The sequence below is a fragment of the Rhodnius prolixus genome, unplaced genomic scaffold (assembly GCF_049639745.1).
Source record: "Rhodnius prolixus isolate KJV_2025 unplaced genomic scaffold, Rpr scaffold_2, whole genome shotgun sequence".
Lineage (NCBI taxonomy): Eukaryota > Metazoa > Arthropoda > Insecta > Hemiptera > Reduviidae > Rhodnius > Rhodnius prolixus.
In genome coordinates, this window is record NW_027411592.1 from 48159100 (window position 1) to 48186575 (window position 27476).

At 31.6% G+C, this 27476-nt stretch overlaps 2 protein-coding genes and 1 long non-coding RNA gene across 7 annotated transcripts in view; 2 read left to right on the plus strand and 1 right to left on the minus strand.

Annotated features, from left to right (window-relative positions):
• Window positions 1-14528, plus strand: part of LOC141449818 (sodium-dependent nutrient amino acid transporter 1-like) — a 115455-nt gene extending 100927 nt beyond the window's left edge. For all 5 annotated transcript variants that reach the window (XM_074119624.1, XM_074119627.1, XM_074119628.1 and 2 more), the window contains 12 exons: window positions 2365-2479; window positions 4371-4502; window positions 5636-5784; window positions 6029-6075; window positions 8562-8654; window positions 8742-8901; window positions 8978-9081; window positions 9169-9397; window positions 9476-9601; window positions 10806-11003; window positions 11095-11265; window positions 11815-14528. In XM_074119624.1, the coding sequence (XP_073975725.1) occupies window positions 2365-2479; window positions 4371-4502; window positions 5636-5784; window positions 6029-6075; window positions 8562-8654; window positions 8742-8901; window positions 8978-9081; window positions 9169-9397; window positions 9476-9601; window positions 10806-11003; window positions 11095-11265; window positions 11815-12108 (1818 nt within the window). In that variant the 3' untranslated portion in view covers window positions 12109-14528. The remainder of the gene's footprint in view (window positions 1-2364; window positions 2480-4370; window positions 4503-5635; window positions 5785-6028; window positions 6076-8561; window positions 8655-8741; window positions 8902-8977; window positions 9082-9168; window positions 9398-9475; window positions 9602-10805; window positions 11004-11094; window positions 11266-11814) is intronic.
• Window positions 14529-18041: 3513 nt separating this feature from the next.
• Window positions 18042-22100, minus strand: beg (malonyl-CoA-acyl carrier protein transacylase beg). Its single transcript, XM_074119623.1, has 5 exons — window positions 21825-22100; window positions 21388-21617; window positions 19793-21092; window positions 19478-19695; window positions 18042-18696 (listed from the first exon to the last, which is right to left on the minus strand). The coding sequence occupies exons 3-5, from the start codon at window positions 20373-20375 to the stop codon at window positions 18301-18303; spliced, it is 1197 nt and encodes a 398-aa protein (XP_073975724.1). The 5' UTR covers window positions 20376-21092; window positions 21388-21617; window positions 21825-22100; the 3' UTR covers window positions 18042-18300.
• A 552-nt stretch (window positions 22101-22652) lies between these two features.
• LOC141448516 (uncharacterized) lies at window positions 22653-26328 on the plus strand. Its single transcript, XR_012455092.1, has 3 exons — window positions 22653-24751; window positions 24937-25063; window positions 25772-26328. It is a non-coding gene; the product is annotated as an uncharacterized lncRNA (long non-coding RNA).
• Window positions 26329-27476: the final 1148 nt, after the last annotated feature.

The window sequence follows — 27476 nt, forward strand, 5'->3', positions numbered from 1 at the left end:
TTAATATGTATTTTTCTATTACAGCTGGTAATTAAAGGTAAAAAAAGTAGCGTATCACCATTCATGTGTAATGAGTTCAAAGGATCACTTCACTGAATAACTATTTGCAATATTCGTGCCTAACTTGGTCGGACTCTGTTATATGTTTTTAGGTTTTCTTAGTGAATCTGTTTTTAAATGGGACTTACATTTCAATTTCTAGAGACTGACGATTTTCGCTTTTAATAATTACAGTGCTTGAAGATCAGAGATCTTTGGTGCCCGCTGACTTCATAGGGCGAGTCTGTCAGGTCATAGATAGTTTCTCACGTTACAGACATACTCCCTACAATCGAACATCGGGCAGCACAAGGGTTCCTACGAAAAGTTAATCTAAAAACATAATTTGGACTCCAACTCAGGATGTTTGATTTGCCATTCCATCATTTTATCTCTTTCCTTGTCGCCACTGTTTTGTAGATCTTGATCAAATCATAAAGTTCTCCATTATTCATCTCAACCATCTGCCTCCATTATGTACCTTCCTTAAATTCTCCTCCACTTTGTCAAGATATCTTATTAACGCGGTTCTAGTGGGCGCCCTGTGGGTGACACTTTATAGTCAACAACAATCAATTTTTTTTAAATCGGTTTCCCGAAATTCCCCTGGACATTACCTGACAAGTCTATTTATTTTTGTGACACCTACTGGATATCCTTTTCTTTGACTCCTGGCATATTTTAACTCCAGTTTGTTCTGAGCAGACTTGTTAAATCAGTATACTAAGCCGAAACTAGATTATAATTCGCTGGAATTATACTCTAGTCTGCTGAAGTCCATCCACTGATCTCTAGTCAGGTAGATTACATTCTAAATTCTGAAAATAAGCGTTGTTCTTCATTTTTTATGACGAATTGTACCAGAAGATATTGAAAACCTAAGCAAGAGACCACACTGTTCCATCTCGGATTAGGAATAAAATAGCTCTTAGCTCTTAAAGGCGTAACCATATCTATCTACTCAGTCCAATTCCTGTTTTTCCCTGGTACTCTTCATTGTTTACAGCGCATTTAACAGTACGATAGTTCCTGTAAGGTTGAATCTTAACCGATCTCCTCTTGCGCATTATAACCATCCGCGACTAACAGTGTAAAAGAAAACTTACTAATTTGCACATGCAGATGGTGGAACAGAAATTCTACAAGCAACCATTGATTCTTTTTAAAACATTTCTGGATTAATTTTCTGCGTAAAATTCGAAGATTAGCAGTTCAATTAAACACTTTCGCTTTTCAGCTTTTCTCCAATTTAATGAAGCTTAAATTTGGTATCAAAGGACATTTAAAAGTTACGCTCTATATTATGTATGATGAATTGTAACCAAAAGAACCCGCTAGATAGCATCTCTAACTGACCGTTGAACCTCAATGTTCAATGAGGTGCTTACTGTCAACAACAAAACAGATTAATTGCAGTCTGTTTTACGCTCTGGTCGCTGCAAGTTGATGTGAAACTTCGTTTTATCTCCTACGAACACTTACATATATTACTACATACATTTACTTACTACAATGAGTTTTACCTTTACTTACTTGCTAAATTTAACAGGTATTCTTTGATTAACACAGGCTCTAGTACTAGGTTATGGATATATTCAGATCATTATCATCCTCAGTCTTTATTCTTCAGAAAACCTCTTTCTTAACCGCTGAGTAATTCCTCGTGAAGAACCAATGAAGCTACCTTGAAACTTGCTTAAACTGGTACCTTCGATTTTTTTCTGAGAAAAGGGAAGTTTTCAAGTATATCTAGGCTTACAGTGTAGTGACTGTAGTTGTTTACAGTATTCAGTTAAACACTTTGTTGAAGGATTTTTATGAAAACTATAATAGAACTCTTCGGGCATGATCTTGTCTGAAGACCCGTCTAACGCGTTAAGTGTCAAAGTAGCAGGAAAAAGTCATTTAGCTAATGACGAGATGCTTTGGAACTCGCTATCTCATTAGCAATGTTATTTTATTTGTTGTAACTATTCTTACATTGCTCAGCACTGGCATTGATATTGATATACTGGCATTGGTTGTTGGATGGCAGTGTAGACTCCTACACTTAGATATTCTTTTACTAAATAATAAATCTTAAAATTAACATCACGTATAGTTTTTTACTATTGTTTGTTGCCCACTTATCGTTTAATGAAGTGTTTTTATAAGATAATTTAGCTTTAAGTTATGACAGTTTACAATAAATATTTTAAAACCTGCTGGTACCGACATCCAATCTAGATAGTTACAGCTCAGTTATTTCTTTATTTTAATGCCTTTAAATTGGCAATTAAAAAAACTAGAAATAAAGTCTAATTATTCTTTTATTATTTGTTACAGAAATCAGGATGTTGGTTCTTTCCAAGCCTAAGTACAGTACTGGTTGCTTTGTCGCTGACCTTCAGCCTTGGAAATATTGTCCGACTACCCAGAGTGGTCTATATGCACGGAGATGGTAATATTTTCTGTAATATCAAAAATAGTAATTTATTTTCAACAACTTGGTTTCTATCAATATAATATCAATTTGATCTTCAATTAAGCAGAGATAAATATGAAATTTTCGCAATATTCTTTTGATAATTTTTGTAGTAAGTTTTGCCCTTTCCTTACAAAATAAAAAGTGTACTTAATGGGGAAAAATTATATTGTTAACTTTTTAAAAATATTCAAGTTCACCAAAGTGTGGGCAGGATAATACTAGAGTTATTAATATTGAATAGTTAAATTGAAATAATTATATATAATTTAAGATAACTCAACATTTGTATTTCAAAGTTCACAATCGGTAGATATGTCATTAAACGAATTGAGCGCTTTTATCAAAGAAGCTAATCAAAGATGGTTCCATTCCAAAGAAGTAAATGGTATTAATTACTCTAGATAACTTAACAAGTGGGTGTTGAATATGAACCACGTTAACACTCTGAATGTAATAAAAAACTATAAAAAGGCAAAATTGTCTATTTCTTTTACCAACAACTTCACATCTTTTTGCTTCTTTGTACTATGAAAAATACTTCAGCACTAGGGATCAATCACTTTGGTTTGATTAACGTAATAAAGCTTTAGTTATCATCATGTCTCAGATGGCACAATTCCTCTAAAGCTAGGTAAATTACCTGACAGTTTCTTCTGATCAGGTGCATGGGAGTGTCGGAGAAAGTCTAACTTCTGGTAGATCTGGCTTCTTCAAATGCCTGTTTGTATGTTATACCTAGGCGCCTCTAAAGCTACAGTTCTAACATATATATGGTTGCGCTCGAGTTAGTCTCTTAGAATTCGTTAAGCTCAAGAATCATCTGTCAGATCTGAGCAGATGATATTCTGAGATGAGCAGTATGTAGTAGGAATGCTTTTCAAAATTCTGTTCCATGAAACATAGATGTTCTACTAGCACATCTTTTTTCAAAACCTGGTTGAACTTTGCACGTTGTCTACTGTTAGGGAGCACATATATTTACTACATCAAAACTGGGTCTTATCGCATTGGGAAAATTCGTCATAAAAGTTCTAAGTATTATTGAATTGAACTGAAGAAAATGTCCTTTATTACCAAGCATCTGTCTCACTCCTTGAGGAAATCTTGGCTGGGAAATTATTGAAGCTGAATTTCTGTGGAAACCTAGTTGTATCACTTGATGCCAAAAACCAGTGATATTGGCCACCGGGAAACCATTTCAATTAACTCGTAATTCAACTGCTTTCTTATTGACAGCCTTGAAATTACGATGTAGTTAGTAATGAAGTCAGCTGATTAGGTAAAAAAAGGAAAAAACAAACTGCAATCGATACTATTGCTACACTAAGTTGATGACCTTTGGGTGAGCAATCATGTGTTGGCGGACCGGAAATATACAATAGTTTGACGCCCTTCAGTGACCTTAATGATATAGAAACGAATAGTCGGGTCGAACATAACGTTACAAAATGTTTCTCCTACATTGTGCATTGTTTAGTAATACAATTAGAATTATGTCATTGCCATCTGTTGACTGTGGCTTTGGCTAAAAAACTAATGTGATTGCATAACATCTATTTTAACGTTGAAGATGTTTCTTTCAAATTGGATTTAATAACCGACTACATCATACATATTTTCGTTTGTTTTTCATTCCTTGTGTAGTTTAGGCGAGCGGTACTTTTGTTCTCTGAGGTCGGTGATCGTTTTATTGTAGTGACATATTGCAGTACAAACTGTTATTTAGATAAAAGAAGTATATCCATTTTATATTCCACTAGAACTCTACAGACTAATTAAGTTATTTTTTCTTTTCAGCTTTTGTTTAAACATAATCTCTGTTATAACTGTTTCATTTCAATTTTTTGTTTGTTTTTTTTTACAGGAACGTTTCTAGTGATTTATGCAGCTATCACTATACTTTTTGGAATCCCGTTAGCATTCCTTGAAATCGTACTCGGACAGTTCTGCCAGCAGGGTACCACGAAACTGTGGAGGGCCGTTCCGTTACTGAGAGGTATGTTGTTGGTAAAAAAAAATTATTTGCGAATTTATTCATTTCATATTGTCTAGCACCTAATTGGAATTAATCAAGCTAATGTTCTTCTGAATATTTTAAGACATTCTCATTAATAATTTTCGTATTTCTGTGTCGACTTTATATATAGGGTGTTCAGCATAAGACTACCGTTACTTCGGGAGACGATTCTGAGCATCATTTGCTACAAAAATATCTATATAAACTATGGCTCCATTCCATGGGGCGCCACGGTAGCCGAGCGGTTTGAGTCCCAAACATAAGAAATAACAAGTTTCTAATTTTTTTCAAAAACTTTGACTTCATTTTTCTCAAAAATATTATATAAGTGTAAAACGTGCACTACTCATGAAAAACATCTACATACAAACAGCTTTCGAAAGGTGTACCTTGAATAGTGGTTATTTTAGAATTAATACTGAAATTTCTTACTAATTGCAAAAAAGTAGGCCTCAAAACAGCGTCGGCATTATGAAAGGAATTCACCTACCATAAGAATATAATTGATTATAAACATCCAATCCAGTACCATTTTTTACAAACGTGTAGTTTAATAATCAATTAATTTAAGAACAATATTCTAAAATATAAAATTTACATTATAAATAATAAAATAAAATAAAAAGAAAAAAATAGTATATGATGTTAAATGAGGGCTTGGTACCATTTTCTAAATAAAGGATTTTCGTTTAACGAGTTCAGAACTATGTGTTATTCTTTAGTTAATTTTGTTAATAAAACACAGATTTTCTTGAACTACAAAATAAACTTTTGGAATTGACAGGTTGTGAAGAGCTAATAATTAAGCCGAAAACTTATTTATCGCTCTAATGCTCAAATGCCCAACTCATTTAATCCTTGCCGCCTTTCTATTTGTTACGTTTCAAAATATTCAATAGGTCGCATTTTTCCCAATTTAGGCTTTTCAACTTAATTTAAAGTCTTTAGCAGAAAGTTTTCTTTTTAAATTCACTGCCTAGACTGGTCTTTTATTACAGACAACAATTCCATTCCTATAAAATGGATTCCATGGAAGAGATCAGTTAAAGGAGTCAGCTGTATTTTTGAAATATTTTATGCATATTAAATATTTTAATTACTTGTTTTTTTAGGTGTTGGTTTCGTAAAAGTTCTGTGCTCCTTTTTCCTTGCCATGTACTATCCAGTAGTCATGGCAATGTCTCTCTTCTATGGACTCTGGAGCAGTAAAGGACCTCTACCGTTTTTCGAATGTTCAACCATCATTATGCCGCCTACTTCGGTAAGTTGTTTAAATCATTTAAAAAGAATTTCATTTAGATTTGAAATGAAACCTTTTCTTTGTTGTAATTTCAAGCTAAAAATTGACCTTAAAATAATTTATTATTTCCTGCGGGTATTGGATGAATATGTTAATTGAATACAAGTTATTGCAGTTTACTTATTTTTTGTTTTTATTGTTGTCAAATTTTAAATAAATAGTAAAATAAGTAATTACTTATTTACAAGAAATTATTTATTTACAGGACACACAAACTGAATTGGCCGTGACTAAACAAGAATCTTGCTTGGAGTAAGTATACCCACAAAATGTTTTCATTTCAGAAAGAAAATTAATTAATAATAATACTAATAATACTAGTGATAATAATAAAATGTTTATTAATTCGAAAAATATTACAATGATATGAAACATAAAAACAAAACACAAATAACGCATGGGAAAATTAACTATGTTCGAACATTTTGCATGAAGAATGTTCAAATATTTAATTTTTTATGAAAACCATTTGTCTATACTCCGATAAGAGTATCTTTTAAATGTTCTTTTATATTAAGAAAGCTTGAATTTCACTCTAAATTTTAGAAGCTGTGTAAAAACCTAAGCTGAACATGAGAATAAATTTTAAAGAGAAAAGTATGAGAGGCGTAGTCTCGTATATTCTTAATGTTGTGTCAAGTCGGTTAAATCTAAGATTCTATTGTACGAGGGGGTACCCAAAAAAAACCGGAATTATTTTTTAAAAGCTATTTATTTACAAATTTTTTACAGAACAACCTTATCCCCTTCAAAATACTCTCCATTACAACTAATACATTTGTCCCACCGGTGCTTCCACTGTTCGAAACATTTTTTGTAGTCATCTTTAGAAATGGCTGACAGCTCCTTCTTCGTTTTTTTCTTGACCTCTTCAATGTTGACAAATCGGTGACCTTTCATGCCCTTTTTCATGCGTGGAAATAAGAAAAAGTCACACGGAGCCAGGTCAGGCGAGTAAGGTGCGTGGGGCAGCGGAACCATGCCATTTTTAGCCAAAAACTGTGTAACAGAGATGGCTGTGTGTGCAGGTGCATTGTCGTGGTGGAAGAACCAGTCTCCTGTTTGCCACAAATCGGGTCTTTTTTGGCGAACACTATTGCGCAATCTTTTCAAAACTTCCAAATACAAGGTTTGATTGACGGTCTGACCTGGGGGGACAAACTCTGAATGGACTACGCCTTTGGCATCAAAAAAGCAAATCAGCATTGTTTTGATGTTTGACTTGACGACATTTTTTTGGTCGGGGTGAAGATGACGTCTTCCATTGGCTCGACTGTTGCTTTGTTTCTGGGTCATAACCATAGCACCATGACTCATCACCAGTAATGACCTTTGACAGAAAGTCTGGATCAGTTTCAAGCTGTTGTTTCAAAGCACGACATGTTTCAACTCGATGTTCTTTTTGATTGTCAGTCAGAACTCGAGGAACAAACTTGGCAGCAACCCTTTTCATCCCCAAATCCAAGATAACCCACTACTCTCTGACAGTTGATCAATTGTCTGTCGACGGTCTGTGAACACCAGCTCTCGAATTTTTTCAACATTTTCGTCGATTCGGGCAGTTGATGGGCGTCCAGAACGAGATTTGTCATCAATCGACATGTCGCCATTTTTAAACCGAGTAAACCACTCGTATACTTGAGTTTTTCCCATAGCGTCATCTTTGTAAGCTGTTTTCAACATTAAAACACTTTCAGCAGCATTTTTGCCGAGTAGAAAACAAAATTTCAGAGCTGCACGTTGTTCACTTAAACTTGCCATCATAAAAAACGAAAAAAGAACAAAACAGCGCTGGTAAAAACAATCACTGCAGATGAACAGAACAAGCCAGGCAGACAACACAGGCAGGACTGAACTGGCAAGGAATTGCGCTATACACGTCTAGCGGCAGAAATGCGTACTACATAAGCTCCATGCGCGGCAACGCAATTCCGGTTATTTTTGGGTACCCCCTCGTAAGAGATAAATGTAAAAGAAAATTCCTTTACTATTCTATTATAAGGTACTAAGTTCGTTAAATGTAAATTAAAGCAGTCATAATTAATAGAACATAAAGAGGATTAAAAGTAAGAGTAATGTAATTCGCAGAACATTGGTGTGATGAATCGTCGTAAAAATTTAACTTTTCCATTCCTATTTTTTATAGTAGGAAGAATCATGTTGCCAAACAAAGTGTTTATAGTTTTAGTCACTACAAGTACTGAGAATTTCTTCCCAGTTAATTTGTGCAAGAATTGGAACATTTGGAAAGAAGCACAGAAGTAAATATGTCAAGCTTTGCACTTCTCGAAATCCTTCTCGACTCTAAGTCTAATAAAAATAGAGGTATGCTCTAACTAGAGAATGCCGGCAACAGTTCCTTGGGTGGCGGTCGAATACGCTTACTGTCCCACGAATCTAGCCTAATCTGAACTTATACTAATTTTTAGAAATGAAATATGTTTAGAATACAGATACCAAACGATTTATGTTTCATACAAATGTTAAAAAAAGAGTTAAACCATTTATTTTTCTCACAGCTGAAATTTTCTTACTAGTTTATATGGTCCATTAAAATTAAATTTTGTTTAACATAATATCGGAAAACGTTCTTTTTTTTTGGTATGTTAACCTCTAAACCTCTCTGTATGCGCCTAAATTTACTTCTGTTTAACATATATTTATGTAAATAAACAATAATTTGAAGTATTGTACGTCCTTTCCAGAAACTTTATATAAAACCAAAATTATGTTTTTAGGAAAACGTTTTTAAAGCCTCCAGATAAAGATCCCATGTGGTTTGGTGTAAATGTCACTCTTTTATTTCTGCTTTGGGCGTTTATAATGTTGAGGTAATTTTTTATATTTCAATAATTCATCGTATCATGTCGATAATTTAATTGCAAAAGTTTATTTACTTTTAACAATTTATGTTACAGTGTATCCAGAGGAGTGAAATCATACAGAATATCGGCCTTTTTTTTAACTTTACCTTTGATTGGCGGCATAATTGCATTGTTATCCGAACAACTAAGAACTGATACGAAAGGGATTTATAATTTATTTACATTTTCTGTTGAACCACTTCTTAAATTTGATGTAAGGTTTTATGAATATTATTATATCATATCTGTAATTACTAAATTCATCGCCTAATTTCTAACTTATTTTTCAGACCTGGTACTATGCTGTAGTCCAATTCTTCTTCTCCACTCACATCGGTTTTGGAAATATAACTACTTGTTCGGGAAATATTTATTCAAAGAGCAATGCATTTTGGTTAGTTATTTCCTTATTTTCATTGGAATATATTTATTTATAATGACTGCAATACTATTATATAACAATATTACATTTGTGTTTTAGGACTGCCTTTTTATACATAATATGTAACGTTATAGTGGGCACCGGAATGGTAATTCTTGTTTATTTATGGATTGGAAAACTAAATATACAAAATTATTGGCCAGACGTGTCTTTATTATTTGTTTTGAATCTTGTATATGATACAGCTTCATGTTGTTTTGGTGATAACGCACAAATATGGGCATCCGTTGCATTTCTCGTATTGTTGCTTTCTGGATTTACAAGCATGGTAAGACAAATCATTAAATGTGCATACACAAAGTAAAAAGAATAATACAATTTATTTCATTTATTTATTTTTAAATAGGTAGCATTAGTGTACACTATTGCAGTATCTATTGTAGTAGAAACAAAAAATAAGTGGAGATCTTGGCTTATAACGACCGCTGTTTGTGCTATTGGCTTTATTTCTGGAATAGCTATCATGTTACCTGTAAGTAATCATCTAATATTACGATTTTAAATTTTATAGAATTTTTTGATTATTAAGAACTATTAAGACAGAGTCTAATGGTCATGAAAAGGTGATATTTTTCTCCATTTTTTTAACACACCAATGAAGCCTGACTTTTAGATTCCTCTTTTTTAATAAGGTTTCAGAGAATAAACCTCATTTATTTAGATTAATACCCACCTTTTTATTTAAGGAGTTTTGAATCTGCATATTTTCGATTTTTAGATTTCAACTGAAAAATTCCATTTTGAGGTTCCATGAGAGCGAATGTCACCTCATGTGTTACTAAAAACCAATCTTAAATCCTTTGAAATAAATAACAATTATTTTGCAAATCAAAGTTTACATTTTCCACCCTCAAGTTTCTATCTATTTTTAACCAACCTCACATTTATCCTATTTCATAAAACTGAACAAACTCCTGTATCAGGTTTTGAATTGTCATCTTAAAGTGTTCTGTTCGGGCAGATAATACTTATAATTCTGGCGAGTTCAAAAATGGATTATGTAATATAAAAGTTCAAAAAATTAAAGTATAGGCTATTTTTGTAGGTAGCCTTAACTTCCAGCTATCAAACTGGGTTGTAAACAGTGGTGATATGCTAACACTTTTTTTATAAATTTTTCACATTAACTTCAAAATTAAACTAACGTCAGTAACGGGGATCTTAATTTAAAACCACTATTTCCTTCGATTTGCGGTCTTCGCATCTAACCTCTCGACTATCGTGGCACCAAAAAAGTAAAAGGTGACACCAATTTTTAATATTTAATAAAATAAAAAATAAATATATTCACTGTTTTCAAATGTATGCCTCCCTAGAAAAGACTTGCCGATAAATTATTTAATTAAAATACATTCAGAAACATTTCATTTTAAAAAATAATAATAATTTTTTCCTAAACATTTTCGGTGCAAATTATTGATTGTAGTTTTTGTGTTTCGGTACGATCTTGAGTAAGATCTAATTTGGTAGCTAGCTTCTTGGGCCCATCTAAAAAAAATTTAGGCAATTACTTATCCTTGATCTTGGGGAAGCTATTTAACTTTTTTTTACTCAAATCGTACCAATTGTACGTTCTAGTGTAATCAACAAAATAAAATCAATTTTAGTTTGTAGTTTTGCATAAGAATTCGTTGGCCCAATTGTATGCATAATCTTTCAATTTTATTAAATTCCAGGAAAAGTTGAAATTTCTTCATATGTTAGACCATTATGTGATTGGGCATATGGTAGCAATGTCCACCGCTTTGGAGCTTGTTGGATTTTTATGGATATATGGTATTAATTCTTTGTGTAATGATTTTGAATTTGTGCTTGGATACAAATTATCCAGATTTTGGAAGGTCATTTGGTTTATAACTCCTATTTTCTTGGTTGTAAGTATTTATTTCTATGTACAATTAATATTTAAATGTTTTAACTCATTTATTAATTTATTTTGTGTCTTACACAATTTGGTTGTTTTAGGGTGTAGAAGTTACTTCATTATTTTTACTTCCGTTGAATGGGGAAAATAACAATGAAGACGACAAATGGGTTTACATGTCTGGTTGGATACTGTATTCGTTTCTTTGGGTAGTTATTATATTTGTGGCTTTATGGCAGATATGTTCGCAAGTAGATTACAATATTGGACAGGTATGTGATTCACTTTTCTGCTACACAACATATCACAATGTGTTCTGATTTATAATGTTTTTAAGCACTGAGATTGTAATGATGAGGTTCACTCTACTGCTGGATATGTGTTCTCTAAAGATTGCATTGTGCAGCTTCCAAGGAGTCTATTCACAGTTGGATTACAAAACGGTTAATTTCAAGTCACTTGAAACATGACAAAAAAAAGTTGCATGATTTAAGAATTTTACTTATTGATAAAGCTGTGAATAGAAAAGATTATATTATATGTGTGAAGTCTTCTATCCGTACGTCTTCTTTCTGTTTAAGACGAGGGTAGAATTGAGACCTATGATTCTTTGACAAGTGGAAGAGTAATGGTAATAGCTTTTAACATGCGTGATTTAAAATTTGTGCAACATTTGCAACTACAGAACCGCAACAGAATGTTGTGGAAAAAAACTTTACTGCATTAAAATTAAAAAGCATTATTTGAGTATATGTCCCGTAAATGTTTATTGTATGAAATTAGTAGTTGAAATCAATAACGCTTTTCTTTTTTAATTACAGAAGCTTTTAAGCAGCCTCAAACCGACTCGCAATTGGGGTCCAGTAGATCCAATATATCGCCATGGATGGGTGCAGTGGCGAGAACATAATTCAGTGACTGGAGAAAGAGATTTCACTCTCAAACGTCGTGGAACTCGAGACTATACACATTCAATTAAATCTGAAGCAAGATACAATACGATGAGCTTACCAAGAAATGGCAATCCTTATGTTGTCCAACTTCCAGAAGGATTGGACCTTTCTGATAACTCATACTGGCCTCGTAGAGATGCACAAGTTAAATCTAAGACATGAATATTATGAAACGTAACAGTTCATTTGTAGAAACATAAAGCATGCCAAATCAGATAGGTTAATTTGGAAGTGGTGCTGAAGTGAACCAGTCCCTTCAAAAGATGTGATATTTTTCTTTACGTTTTATTTTTGTATATAATTTCTATTTTTCGTTCCCGACTTAGATCTTTTTTGTTGCAGATAGAAAATTAAGTTTTCTTTATATGTGTTTATATTTAACGGATGAATCGTGTGAGTAAAACATTTCTAAAAATTAAGTGCTAGCTTCCTTTGCAATGTATTTTTAAAGTTTTCCGTGTTTAAATTATTTGTAAATTATTCGATTAATGTAGTGGTGCCAATAGTCCTTAAATTGCGAGCTTTTCTTATTTATTTTCCCAAAAAATACAATACTAAATATACAAAATAATTATGTGCCATAATCCTACAATTTTCTGAAAATTATAAATTTTTAATTGTGCTTTTAAGTTATTTTTCCCTTTATATTACATTTTACAAACAATTTTTTTCCCCCTTCTGACGAGTTGTTGTTGCATTTGACATTCCAAAGACAAAAAATTTCAACCGTTAAATAAATTCATTTTTGTTATTTAAATAGTAAAAATTAAAAGGACTGAGGATTAACAGTTGATATCGAATAGGTTAATTAAGTAATATTGTATGTTCGTTGGCAACTGTGCTTAAAGTCGTTTAAATTATAGAAAATTAGTGTATGATTCTGATAATTATGAATTTTTATTACTACTGCCACAAAAAGTTGTTTTTCAGCAAACAAAATCTAATTGATGAATTATTAAGTTGTAGTTCAAATGAACTCAATACCGTTTGTAATCATCGGAATATTCTTTTATTTTGTCTAATGTAAGCCATCATTTGTCGCGACTATTCAGCCTTACGACATCATGCTTCCCAAAACATTACTGACCTCGCCATTATTCCAATATTAATTACATTTTTTCTCAAGTCCGCTAAGCGAAGACAAGCTGCGATGTCATAGCTGCAGGATGGGTCCTTTACTACTTCGATGGAGGTGAGCCTGTAAATAGTCGCGCTTAATTAGCATGCGAAAGCAAGTCAATCGGACTCTTCTCAGTAAACAGAGGGAATGTGTCTTCTTGGATGAACAAGTGTCTGCCATAGATTTTAAACCGCACTAGATCTGTGAATGTTCAGCACTTGTATTTGGCACTTTAAAGCAGCTGACCTTTTGCAGGTTTTCATTGAACAACCATCTCTGCCCTTTTTTTTGTTAACCAACCTGCATCAACATGCCCTAGTATTAACTAATATATTAACTTGTAATCCATTGAAAGATAATGTCTTACCGGCCGAGCAAGCTGCTTATTTAGCTACTTCAGCATGGTCACGTTTCAACCTTCTAAGCTTCCTGCATAATCAGCGTCGCGCGAAGATCAAAAACATTTACCGTTTCAAGCCCATCAAAGTATGAGGTCACCTTACCCAACCAGTCGTCAGCTGGATAGCTTTCGAACAGACTGACACCCCATTTACACTAGCAACTTGGAATAAGCCATCAATATAAACATGAAATCATTTCTGACTAATTGAAGGTTACACTGGGCATGCAGTAGCTTGAATGCTTATTCCTCTACAGCAAAATTGCTCTCGATCTGGAGGTGCATGCTGCAATTTCTCCATTATGGTTATACGATGAATTATTTCTGGGTATTCTAAGTAGGTTTGCACATTAATTTGAATCGTGTTCAGTCCTGTGGTAAGCTTCTCTATTGTGGGGTTTTCGATTATTGATTTCTTAATTGAGGCAGGTCGGGTTTTTGGTTTAATCAAGGATGATGTTTACTTGAATGACTAGGAAATCGCTGTAGCTTGAAAATAATTACAAATACCATAAATTTTTTTGGGGGGGCAAAGTAATAGACAGTTGTCAAACATCACGAGGTTATTCCCCTGGATCCAGGGGAATTCCTGGCAACCTAAAATATGTAATTTCTGCATTAACATAAAATTTTCCATATTTTTGAATGCTTTGCATGTGAAAGACTAAAAATAATCCTGCATTATAGATATTTCTCTGTTAGGCTTTAATTTTATTTTTATGAGTCGAATTTTTTTCTGACATTTCTTGAGCTAAAAACAGATACTTTCTCAAGTAATTATAGACAGCTGTGTAAGGCGAGCAATGAGAGTAATGTACAAATAAATAGATATATGTAATTAGATATAAATATGTAAATGTAGCAGAATAGATTGAATTATTTTTAATTTAAGTAAACTCATTTAGCTGTTTGATACTAGTGGAATAAAGGTTAATAAGAAAAATTTTATCTAATAAATTATTATGAATGATACCTATCATATAAGAGGAAAATTTTGAATTAAAAATTTAGTAAACTTTACTGATTGTGCAAATCGGAACCTATTTTTCCTTTTCTCTTTTATTGTTTTATTACTATCGTTATTGTTATTATTATTAATTTTTTTTTTAAGATTACATTATTTCTACAATTTAGTCATCACACTTAAATGTTACCTTTTTACTTTCATTTTTGATTTGTTTTTACTTTTTATTTTCATGTAAATACGCTCAAATTAGTATTAAATTATTTTTGTAACTTTTGATTTTTATTAAAATATTAATAGTAAATATGAATAATGAATAAATGAATAGAAAATAAAGTTTAATTTATTTCCTTTATCTATGATAAATGTGGGTAAATTTTTATCTCCCTTTAGATATGTTTACCATATACTGATGTTTTGAATCAGAAATGGGTGTGGCTTATCACAAAACAACGAATATTCAAAATAAGTAATAGTCAAAATCCAAACTTCACTTTATCCCAAGTTTCAGGAGAAAATTGTTTTCAAAATAGCGCCTAAAATTTACTTCATTCCTTCAATAGTTATGTTGAACAACTCATAACTGGGAGCATCTGAAAATTTTGTACGATTGGATTGAGATGATCAAGGGTACATCAAGAAGTAATTTTTAAGATTTTAAAAGAATTTTAAGATTTTATGAAGAGATAAGAAGTCAATTCACCAGACTGAAAACATGAATATATATTATTTATTAAGAGTTTGTGAAAGAAACGACCTTGATGTACCCCTAAGGAACACGTAAGAAGCGAGGGGTCACTGGGAGAAAGTATTTTTGAGTTTAAAGGCTTGATATTGGAGGAGTAAATAACTGAATAGCCAATTTAACGAAGATCTAAGAATGCCAAGTTAATATATTTTTAAATAAAAAATATTAAATAATATGCCATGATTAGCTTACAGAAAACTGTAACTCAACCAACCCTCATAGCCGCGCACTGAAGAAAGCAACATATTTATTTGTCGAAACGTTGGCTAAAAGACGAGTTGTAGTTTTTGTTTCTAGACTGATTGAACCAATAATATTTAATGATTAACAACTAGGAATTGTACAATTGTAGGATAATTAGGAATTTTAAGAATTACCAAATTATTAATTTTGAGATAATTATTTTGAAAATTAAATATAAAAATTATTATATTTTAGATAAGGGCAACGATCGTAAGCCCTTATTTTTGTAATTCTAAATCAGAAAAAAAAATTGGAATGCAACTGGTACGATTTATAACAAAAAGTTTTTCTTTTAAATAATAATCACTATTACATTATTACAATTATTTTCACCATATCTGTAATTCAATTCTCAATTGAAGCACTGTCAAAGTTGGTTAAAGTAGCTAACATAACTAAGAACAAATTCTGCATACCTGTGCGATCTAGCGGAAGAACTGTGAACTACTTACTGCTAATTAGTTATCAACTTCGCCGATAGAGCTCTCTTAACCTCAGTTTTTGTTGCCTTTTTAATTTGGAATTTTATTCATATCCCTGAAATTCATTAATATGCAAAATGTTATTATTTGTATTTACTTTTTTTTAAATTCATATTATATAGCACATAACAAACAATTGTATTAACATAAATTATAATATTGTTAATTGTTTTTGGATACTGATTCATTAATCCAGAAAGAAGAAATAATGATTAATCCAATTTCATTCATTATATTTTTATTTTTGTCCAGCTTTCGACAATATTTTATCGTACAATATGTCCCTGAAGATGACCTGCTCCCTAGGTTAAAAGCTCGGCAAAAATAAAATAAAATTATTGAAATTGGCATTATTCTCTCTTCCTTCTGGATAAATGAAATAAAAATAAAAAATGCAAGGATATTGTTTTAAGAAAGAATTAGAGCTTAAAAAATAGAATTATCAGAGTAAGAAAAAACAAAGACTTGATTAATTTTTTCTAAATAAATATATTTGCTTAATAAATACAAAGCACATTATCCACTAATATTCTCATTTTTTAATTATTTTTATGAAAATGAATTACAAAATTAGCTCGATTAAAAATAGTTCTGGGTGATAGAAAAATGATACACAAGTGACATACACGTTTGATGTTTCATTTTTCAATCAACTTAAAACCTTCTTTAAACAAAAATTAAAACTTTTCTTTAATCAAAGAGAAAGATTTAAATTATAAGAACAAACGTTTTAGTTAATGTTTTATTACTTTGTATATATTAAATAATAAATAAGACTACCTGAAGAACAGTTCCACAGATGGAGATACATAAGATAGTTTTTTCTTGTTTAGTTTATCATCGGAAAAAGAATGGATGCGAATCACCTCACATCTTACGGTCGTGTAAAGAGGACCCTACATTTCATGTGAAACTGTATCATACCTGACAGTGAAGCACAAAAATACGTATTCATGAATCCAACAGCACCAAACTTGAGAGCACTCTCTGAAGTCCCAATTCAAAAAATAACGGTTTCTTACCAACATTATTAATAAAATACGAGTACAAACTACAATTGCCTAAACAAGATCAATACCCATATTTGTCACTTTTACTAACTTCGGCAATCAGATACACAAATTATTTACCTTTTAAGAAACTAGTCCACAAAACCACGTTTAGAACCATCAACAAAATGTGTTGTGTGCACAGAATGTGTGCTTAAACCGAAACTAATAATTCTTATGACCACTGCGGTATTTACAATATAGTCTGTCCGAACTATGATAGTTACTTCATTAGCAATATATGTGGAAAATAAAAAATATTACTAGATTAATAATTTTAATTTAATTAATATCTTTTTAGAATGTATGATTATGATTACCTAACTGTGAGCTCACTGCACGTTTGAGACCAAGTTGGACACGTTTCTTCCCAGCTTCAGGCCGTTGAGGGACTTGTGCAATTTTGGCATACATAACGACGAAAGTACAACTGATTTCCTGACAGTCACTGTCACAGTGTACTCTCTGAATTTTAAATTATATTCTCTAAGTCAATTTAGAGATGAGATAATTTCAACAGTTACAATATTATTATTTTTAATATAAACAGTTGTATTTCATAGTGGCTTAAAAGCAACTATCTCAACCCTACTACATATTGCTGTTTTCAATTGCATCTCATAAATCTAAGGTTATTCATCAATAGGCATAAATAAATAAATAATACATAATTTAAATTGTAAACTAATACAGCCTGCTATTTAACGTTTTGAATAATAATTTCATTGATATTTTTTACTAAGAACTGCATTAAGAATGGTTTAAAACATGAGTTTCAATCAATATAGAATAAATGATGCACAGAAAATACTTTCTAATATAAATAAATCTATAAATAAAATAATTAAAATCTAGGAATAAATTTCGTTTGCAAACAACTAGATTCTTTTTTTTTTAACCTACGCCTTCACGGTCAATGGCTACTTCGGCCATGCGACGTCTGGCAGCCCAATATAAAATTTTTTTTTATCCGTGGGCATATTCTCCCGGACATCCTGCAGTTGAAAGCATGCTAGCAGGTGCGGACCGTTCATAACATCTCCTCCACAAAGCACACAGATACTACTGTCACAAACAACTAGAATCTGATTTCTTTTAACCATTTTATTAAGTCATTCATATATATACAATAAACTTAACAATATAATCTGGTTCCATTTGTTTTGTCTAAAAAATAACAATTTTATGGTTATTACTAATGTACAACCTTACTCATAATTACTTTTACCTCTCTTCATGTATACAGTACAATTTAAATTAATCAATAAAGTGGTCCTCAACCACCATTAAGATTTATCCTCCTTTTTGTGACAACCTCGTTATATAACAAAAAAAAAAAAAAGAAATCTTATGCAGGAACATTTTGACAAGATCCCCAAGCTTTAGTATTGACCATTTTAAGTATGACAGAAAGTGTCTGGCCAGGACCGCATTCAAACGTGTTTGGAAAGGGCATATCAGCAGTTCTTTCATATAAGATATGCATGGTTTGTTCCCACTTAACTGGAGCTACAATCTGTTTAGGTAATTGTCTTCTTACATGGGCAGAATCTCTATAATGGCGACCGTCTACATTCGAGTGTACAGCTATGGCTGGATCGGAAAGACGAACTTTGGATAGTGCTGCTCGAAATGTCTCTACAGCAGGTAACATAAGTGGTGTATGAAAAGCGCCTGAAACTGGCAGTCTCTTTAGTTTTCTTAACTTAAACTCCTTCTTGTTATCTTCTAGATATTTAATTGCCTGTAAAAATAAACAAAAAAGTAAGATTTTTTTGCTTAAACAATAGGTTAAGCTGGTACATTTGCTTTAACTTTAATTACATGTGTTTATATTTTTAAACCCAAATTTATTTACTTTCATTTACCTTTCATTAATTAAAAAATTAATACACAATAGTTACTTAATTTGGACCCTACCATACAATCAATATTATCAAACTACGAGAGCTAAATGTTTTATTGAGAGCTTCCAATGTGTTACTATGAGTTTTATTCCTAATAGTTGATAGAAAACTATTGGCTAAATGATATATGAAAGGGAATTGTGGTCTTGTTATGGAGTTTGCCTGTGAGTTACAAAAAACACATATCAGCTATCTGTGCAATTGTATGTATCTATTCCGTGAGTGTTAGGGTTTACTAAAGCCCTGCTTGTTGTTAGGCTGTGAAGACCACAGAATATCAAGGTTGAATTCAGTTTTGTTATTAACAACCTGGGCTTTCAAAATTAGGTAGGAGAGTATTGTCCATCATTAGGAAAAGAGAACTCTAGGTTGATCAAAATATAGAATTAATTAGTAAAGTTAGCAATGTTCTCACAACAGAATGAGAGACTCGATTACATGAACTGATTACATCAACATTAAGTGCATTAATTCAATAGGTTGTCTAAGAAGTATTTGTACTTTAACGGGAATTTCAACAAACAGAAGATTCTGGCACAAATATAGGTAATAAGTTATGTCATTTTCAAAGGACCAAATTTTGATAACGATTATGTCATACCAATATAGTTCACTTACCTCTTCATTCCCTGCCACAATTTTACCATGTGGAAACAGATAATTAGATATGGCACAGCATGCATTCTCAACACCTAAACTTTGAGCGTATTCCTTTGCTTTGGCACAAGCTTTGCTAAGTTCAGAATCTGGACCGTATAAAACATTTACCATGGCTCCTGGAATCATCTCTGAGGATAACTGCATCGCCTCAGCTCTTATTTTAACCAGTTTTACAGCTATAAATGAAATAACACATTTAAAGTCTTAAAAATGTCTTTTAATTTTCGCCAGATTTTTTGTTGCAACCATAATATATTAGTGTCAACAGCTTACCTGTCTCGAAAGACATTACTTCGGCAAAAACTAAGGCAGCTAATTCCCCAAGGCTAAAACCTGCTGTTCCCACACAATTTTCAATAGCACTAGGACGTTCTTCTTTTAATCTTTCTAAAGCTGCTAAAGAACACACAAGTATTGCCGGCTGGGCATATTCAGTCCTATTTAATTTTTCTGCAGGTCCATTGGTACATAACTTCAATAAATCATAACTAAGAACACTACTTGCAGCTTCAAAAAGATCTTTCGCACCAGGAAACTTTACCAGGTCACTTCCCATACCCACATATTGAGTTCCTTGACCAGGGAACAAAATAATGCTTGTCTCACGTGGATCCACTCGAGGTCTAAATGAATGAAACGCTTGGTTTCGAGAAGTTGCACCTTTAGGATAAGGTGAAGTAGACCATTCATTTTCGTCTCTAGCTGCCTGTTCATCTTCAAAACTAGCAGCATTATCTAACAATGCTTTAACATCAGGCCTCTTTGCTTTTGAAATATCACAGAAATCGCGTGACGCTGTGTGTATACTTGTTTTAATCAGTTTCTTTGAATATAAATTAATTATTGATCGAAACATTGTTCTTTAAATCTTTCAGTTAGTAAGCACATCAAAACGAACTATTTATGATAATAATTTGAAATAAACTTCAGGTAAAAACTATCCGTTTAAACACAATCTTCCAGCAATATTTTACTTACTTATACGCGACATTAACAAATTCTTGCTTTTAAAAGAGACACTTTTAAAGACAGAGCTTCTAAATTGTTTTGAAATAAACAAATATTAAAAACCGTCTACTCTACCATCATTAACGAAACACAGTTAAGCCACTTGCAATTATTTATTATTTCACTTCAACATTACATTCCATTCTGGATAAAAAGTTATGCATAGCACATCTTATCGGTTCATTTCAGTTTAATAATGTGGTCCACTAAAGCGCAAAGAATGGTATAACTCCTAGCAAACTGAATTATCTAGATTTTAAAGCAACCTTCCACTTAGTTTTAAAACGAAACCTACTTCTAAGCTAAAATGCATATCCAATCTCCAGACTTTAGCGCTATCTATGTACAGCACTAATGTACTATTTTTGGCTTAGATATTTCATTAAAATTGCCATGTACGTTCTATTCTAACTGAGATGTTTCTCATAAAGCATAATAGTTAAACCTTTAAAGTTCCTTTATTTTCCAAAAAAAAACATATAGGAACAACATCAAGTTACACATATATTCTTTTCCTCAGATTCATGTTGTTCACTCAGTTGAGCAAGCAAGGAGATTTCTTCACCTAAAATTATTAAACTTTTTAAAGCAAACCCAAAATATTCTTATTTAATAATTTTCAAAATTTATTAATATTCAAAAATTTCTTCTCACCAAAGAATAGCTAAAAAAGAAATTAGTTCGTAGATGTTACTGAAACAGTAACTATTTCAACCCTTTATCAAACATTTTCCCCATTAAATACACACATTTCTGCAGATAAAAAAAAGGAAATATTCAAAAAATAATTCATGCACGGAAAAGTTTTTGCCGGTTTAGAGATTATGATCTTCTTTTAATCCATTTAAAAAAAAAAATACCTGTTCGTTTGTTGAAACAGCAATGCTGGACAATATCTTGATGGTTTGTTCTTTCATAAAGATGAAAATCCGAAACAGCTCCGAAATAATTGAAAATCTCGCAACACTTGATTGATTAATGTTTTGTTAAGTGGCAACTTTCTCCTTTATCAAAATTGGTATGTTTTCATTGCTTTAGAAATAAGTCGCAACTCTTAAAGAAGCTGAACTAATTGACATAAATCAATTAACTGTCAACAAAGTAAAGAATTTACATTAGGCAAATTAAGTAAAAAAACAACACACAAAAGAGCAAAGAATAGTGAGAATATTAATATCCACAGAAAGCGTTATAAAACAACACCACAAATAGAGCAAAATGTGATGTCTCAAATTCTTGCCTAGACCAAGATCTTTTAAAAACCCAACTTATAAGGCATTTATTAAATAGTACTTACGAGATGAGCTTTTGAAAAAGAATATATAGGCTAATTTTTATGTTCTTGGAATAATGTTATTGTAGAGATGGAACAAATTTTTGTGGTGCTACCGGCGAAGCATACGTTCAGGGGGAAATTAAAATTAATCTTTTTGGAACCACATTTCTTTTAATAATTTATTAGACCTTAAATGATGGCATTATTACATCAGTTTCATTTTTCAGTTTTTTAATTAATCCAAGAGGTAAACTAATCCAAATAACTATATATAATAATATATAATATAATTATCCAAATCACTTATAATAATGTTAACAACAGATTGTAACTACCCTATGCAACACAAACACTGGATGCCCTTAATAAGTGAACTTGTAGCAGAAGGTTAAATTAAATAAAATTAAATAAACCGAAGAATGCCGATAATATCCGACTACATTCGGGTAGATGCAGTTGAAACAGATTGTGGAAGGTAACAGGCGGCTAAGGCAGCTTGGGTTCTAACCCATGTAAGATCTTGGTGTTAGTGACCAATTTTCTTGGAATTACCTCACTAACACAAAGATCTTACATGGGTCAGAACCCATGCTGCCTTAGCCGCCTGTTACCTTCCACAATCTGTTTCAACTGCATCTACCCGAATGTAGTCGGATATTATCGGCATTCTTCGGTTCATTTAATTTTATTTAATTTAACCTTCTGCTTTAGTTTACAATTTTAGTGTGAATAGTGTTTAATTTTTTTTTTTTTAAGAAAGAGATTACAACTAGTTGCACTCGTATTTACATAGATTAACAAAAACTTACAGTTTAAAATGTTAAGTATAAGGGTTGATTAAACGCCAAAAGGTACACAAATCAGAAGTACCCAACATTTCATTAGTACTTCATTGATATTATTTAAGTAATTTTACTGCATTAATTTTCATTAACATTTTTTAGAATTATTAGATGTCACAGACCCTTATGCTGGCCACTTCATTTATAATATTTTTTTGTTATAATTGTTATAAAATGTATATTATATCTTCGTTATTAAATAGGTACTTTATTTTAACTCTATTCCAAATTATTCTTATGATTTCTCTTTAATGTGCCCTTTATTCTGACACATATTCATGCTTGTTAAAGTAGAAAAAGACAAAGTTAGAGTCGGCTACTGTTTAAAAAATTTGAATCACGGAGGATCTAAAACAATATTTCAGTCTTGAATTCGTCTCACCGAAATATTCGTGAGCACAGATAACACACAGTTACTAACAAGTAGATTATTCAACAATAATTATTCATTTCTCAATTTTAATTTAATTTAGTCCCCTTAATTTTACTTATAGTAAAATGCTGGAATAATTAGCTGTCCTAAAAAGTATGCAAATTTTATTAAAATGCATATATATAGATAAAAAGATATTACAGTCAATCAATTTAAGTTAAATGGTGTGCTACTTGAACAAATATATTGTAGATGAAAATGGCCAGCATAAGGGTCTGTGACATCTAATAATTCTAAAAAATGTTAATGAAAATTAATGCAGTAAAATTACTTAAATAATATCAATGAAGTACTAATGAAATGTTGGGTACTTCTGATTTGTGTACCTTTTGGCGTTTAATCAACCCTTATACTTAACATTTTAAACTGTAAGTTTTTGTTAAGGAGATTTTTGTACTTTTTGGATAGATTTTCCTTTTTGTCTATTTTGTATAGTTACATATCTGCTTTACAGATTTTTTTAAAATTTGGAATAAGCAATACTATCATTATAACCTGATAAGGTGTTAAGTCGGAACCGTAACTACCACTGAAGAGATCTTTTTAAAGAATGATTATAGTTGCGGTCCACAAACCATCCTCAATAACAATTTTTTTGAAAAAGCGTTTTGAATAAAATAGGAAGGTATTTGTACGTAAATAGAAAAATTAAACTGCGATTTCAGTACTTCCTTTTAAGAGGAGTAAGAAAAATAAACTGCGAATACAGACAAAGATTTTGAATCGAACGGCAATTCATTGATGTAAATCGGTTCACTCATTGATTATTTTAACGATTGCAGTACTTCCTCTTGGTAGGAGTAAGAGCATGATGGCACTTCACAGCCACGTAGAGGAGCTTTAACCGCTTCTTCGTGCTAAATTTTATCAAAATCGGACTAAGGGTTATAGAAATATTGGTAATAGTTTTAGAAAGGGCCTTATTTGGGTGAGGCAAACTCCTCTCCTTATAAGGCACAGCATCGAGACTTTCAAAGTGCAAATCTGTACAAAATTTCGATTCGAATGACACTTCATTCATGAAAATCGGTTCACGTGTCGATAATTTGAAATGATTGCTATACTTCCCCTTAATAAGTGTAAGAGCAGATCGCCGCTTTAATATTACGTAGGGGAGCCCTAACCCTATCATCCTACCAAATTTTATCAAAATCGGGCCGAGATTTACAGAGTAATTAGTAATAATAATTTTGGAGGGGGCCTTACATAAAGGGGGCTAACTCCGCGCCCATTCGATGTACAGCGTCGAGACCCCCAAAAGGCACATCTACATAAAATTCCGAATCGAATGACACCTCATTCATGAAAATTGGTTCACGCGTTTAGGCGCTACGTTGTTTACAAAAAAGGTAACAAGAACAAGAACAACAACAAGAAGAACAAGAACAAGAACATTTTCTGAAAATGCCGTTTTTGCTCATTTTTGGCAACTTTTTTCTCGATACCTATTAGATGTGGGTTGTTGCAAAAAAATTACAGCTATAAAGGAGGGTTTGCCCCATATTTTAAAGAAAATTTGGGAATTTTATCTTTTGTAGAAAAAGAGAAAAAAATTGTCAAAGTTGGGTGTTTTTCAACGTTACGCTTTTTCGTGCAGTTTTTGATGGTCAACCCTTATACAACTGTCCTACCGGACAGTTTTAATTACTCAGTGCATAACTCCCAATTAAAAAGTTAGTAATGTTTTATCATATTATTATTTCAAATACTGTATTAACTATGATTTTAATGTAAATAATTATTCCACTCCAACCTAGATAAGGCTATAACATTTCATTTATTAAGCTAAAAGAAAAACTGATTATTATGTTAAAAACTGATTAAACTGTTATTATTATAACACTTTATTTGCTCGCAGGTTTTTCTAGTATTTTTTTCTCTAAAGTAAGTTTTCAAAAAATCAGAGAGCTATAACGAGGAAAATTAGATAAACTAATTACTGCACTTTTAAGTCACAGACGAGAGAATAAGGAATAAATTAGATGGTATGTAATAATTTTTTTGTATTCGATTTTTTAAGGGAACGAAATAGGAAAACTGTGAAATTAGTGTATTATGTCTTTCCAAACTCATGTATAAGTTTAATTTTAAAAATCTTTTTAGAAAAAGGAAATTAATTATTAAAATCTTTACTAGTTCTATTTAAAAAAATCAAACTATGGAATGTTCTGGGGTCTTTTACTCTGAACGTTTCCCAAAGAATACTTTAAATATCACATTATGATGAAAAGTAATAGGTTCATGTGACTTGTACAAAAGAGATTTCAAGTACTCATGTATGTAAGAGAAAGTTTAATTTTTTTTTTTTTAAAAAAAAATAATAACTAAACCCAAAACTATTCAATTTAAGTGTTTAATAATTTGTGTTTTTCCCTTTCTCTCTGTAAGTTAACACTTGAAACAAGTAGTGACATTACCTATTTACTCTTTATCTAGTAGTTACAAATATTTTACATGATTCTAACTCCTAATTTTTAGAAAGTATTGTGAAAATTTAGTGACAAAAACACATTTGCTAGAATTTATTGCCATATTTTACTTGAAAAGAACTAATATTGTATTTATATTATATGTAAAATATATTCCAATTTTCAAGAAATGTTGAACATTTTCTTTTTTCTCTCTCTGTTTTCCTAATCTTCTTACCTTATGTATGTCGTTAAAAATCTTTAAACTTGTGCTTTCTTTTTTAGAATGATCCAATCAACAGTTAGAGAAGAAAGGCGGATATGGAATCGCTCCTTAGTAAACTATAAGGATTTCCAAATATTTCAACCAACTCTGGGCTCAAGATATTGATCATATGCTTTAAATTTCTTTTAAAATACCAAGTGTAAGATAATCTGCCACTTAGGGTAGAAATTTTTCTCAAGACAAGTATTGATAAGTCCAGATTAATGAGCCAACTCAGGCTGTGCTGTTAAATAAGAATAGATGTAAAAAGTAAAATATTAATTATGTACTGTACGCAATAAAAAACTGTTGTGACTATCATTTTTATTACATTTTACATGATGATAAAAAAGAATTATCTACAAAGTTCTACTTTTAGTCAAGCCAGTTATTTTGATCTCTAGTCAATAAATTCTCGTAAAGTTAAATAACTCCACATATCTGCGTTGAAACAACTGCAGTTTATATTTTATATTAAATGTAAGAATCTGGTCAATTTCACCGTGGTATCGATAGTTTTATTACTATGTTATCTAATATATTACTTGTTGCTATGTAAATGTTTTTTTAAATTATATTTCCCAACTATTTAGTGTTCTTAAGAATTAATAATTTTTATCTCTTGATGAAAATAATTATATTTCCTTTATAATTTTAATTTTTTTTTTTTTTTTTTTTTTTTTTTTTTTTTTTTTTTTTTTTTTTTTTTTGGCGCATCAACAGCTGAGGTCATTAGCGCCCGGAGCTTTTTCCAGTGCACTGCCGGCCTCCGGACAGTGTTCTCTCGTTACAGACAACACTGTCCATCACCGGACAGTGAGCTGTAAGAAGCTCCTAGGAAGAGAAAATCTAAGGGTCAGCTGCTGGATTCGAACCCGGGACCTCCGCGTGGGAGTCCAGTATGCTAACCTCATAGCTAATCCCTTCCCGATTTTTTTTTTTTTTTTTTTTTTTTTTTTTTTTTTTTAATTTATAATTAGCTAACTTTATGTATGTGTATAAGAGAACAAAATAACAAATTATTGCCAAACACTGAAACAAATAAAATTACCTTGATTTTAGAATTTTGTTCCAAATATTAAAACTGTCCGGTAGGACAGTTGTGTAAGGGTTAACAATTAATTTTTGCTCCAATAAGGTATATTACTGTGAGTTAGCAAAATATTTCAGTACTTACTAAGTATGTCGGCGTGAGAGTTTCAGATTTTGAAATAGATGATTAATTTTTTTTACGTTTATTGTACAATCAGTTTAGCTTGTGTTTCTCTCAAGATTTAGAGTACGAATTGATTTATCTACCATGACTGAAAGAATGATACTGGCCCAAATAAAAATAAAAAAAATGCAGATACATCGCTAATGTGTTTACTTTCTACGCACAAAAGAAAGTAACAAAAGAATTTTACGCACCGAAAGGAGCTTAAAAAAAAGTACCCTCTAAAGGGAAGTTTCAGTTAAAATCCAGATTTTCAATAGCAGCGGATTTGGTTATTATTTATACATATATCAATTCTGTCTAATTGTAGAATAGTTATTAGTACATGCCATTGAAAAAATTATATATCAGTTTCTTAGTTTGAGAATAGTGCGTTAGATCATAGTCAGAAGATTGTATTATCGGAAAAGACATGATTATTTCCAGAAACAGAAGCCAAAAGAGACATCACAATTTTCTAGTTCTGGTAGAAAAATTCTCCAGTTTTTTTTAACATTCAAGGATTTTTC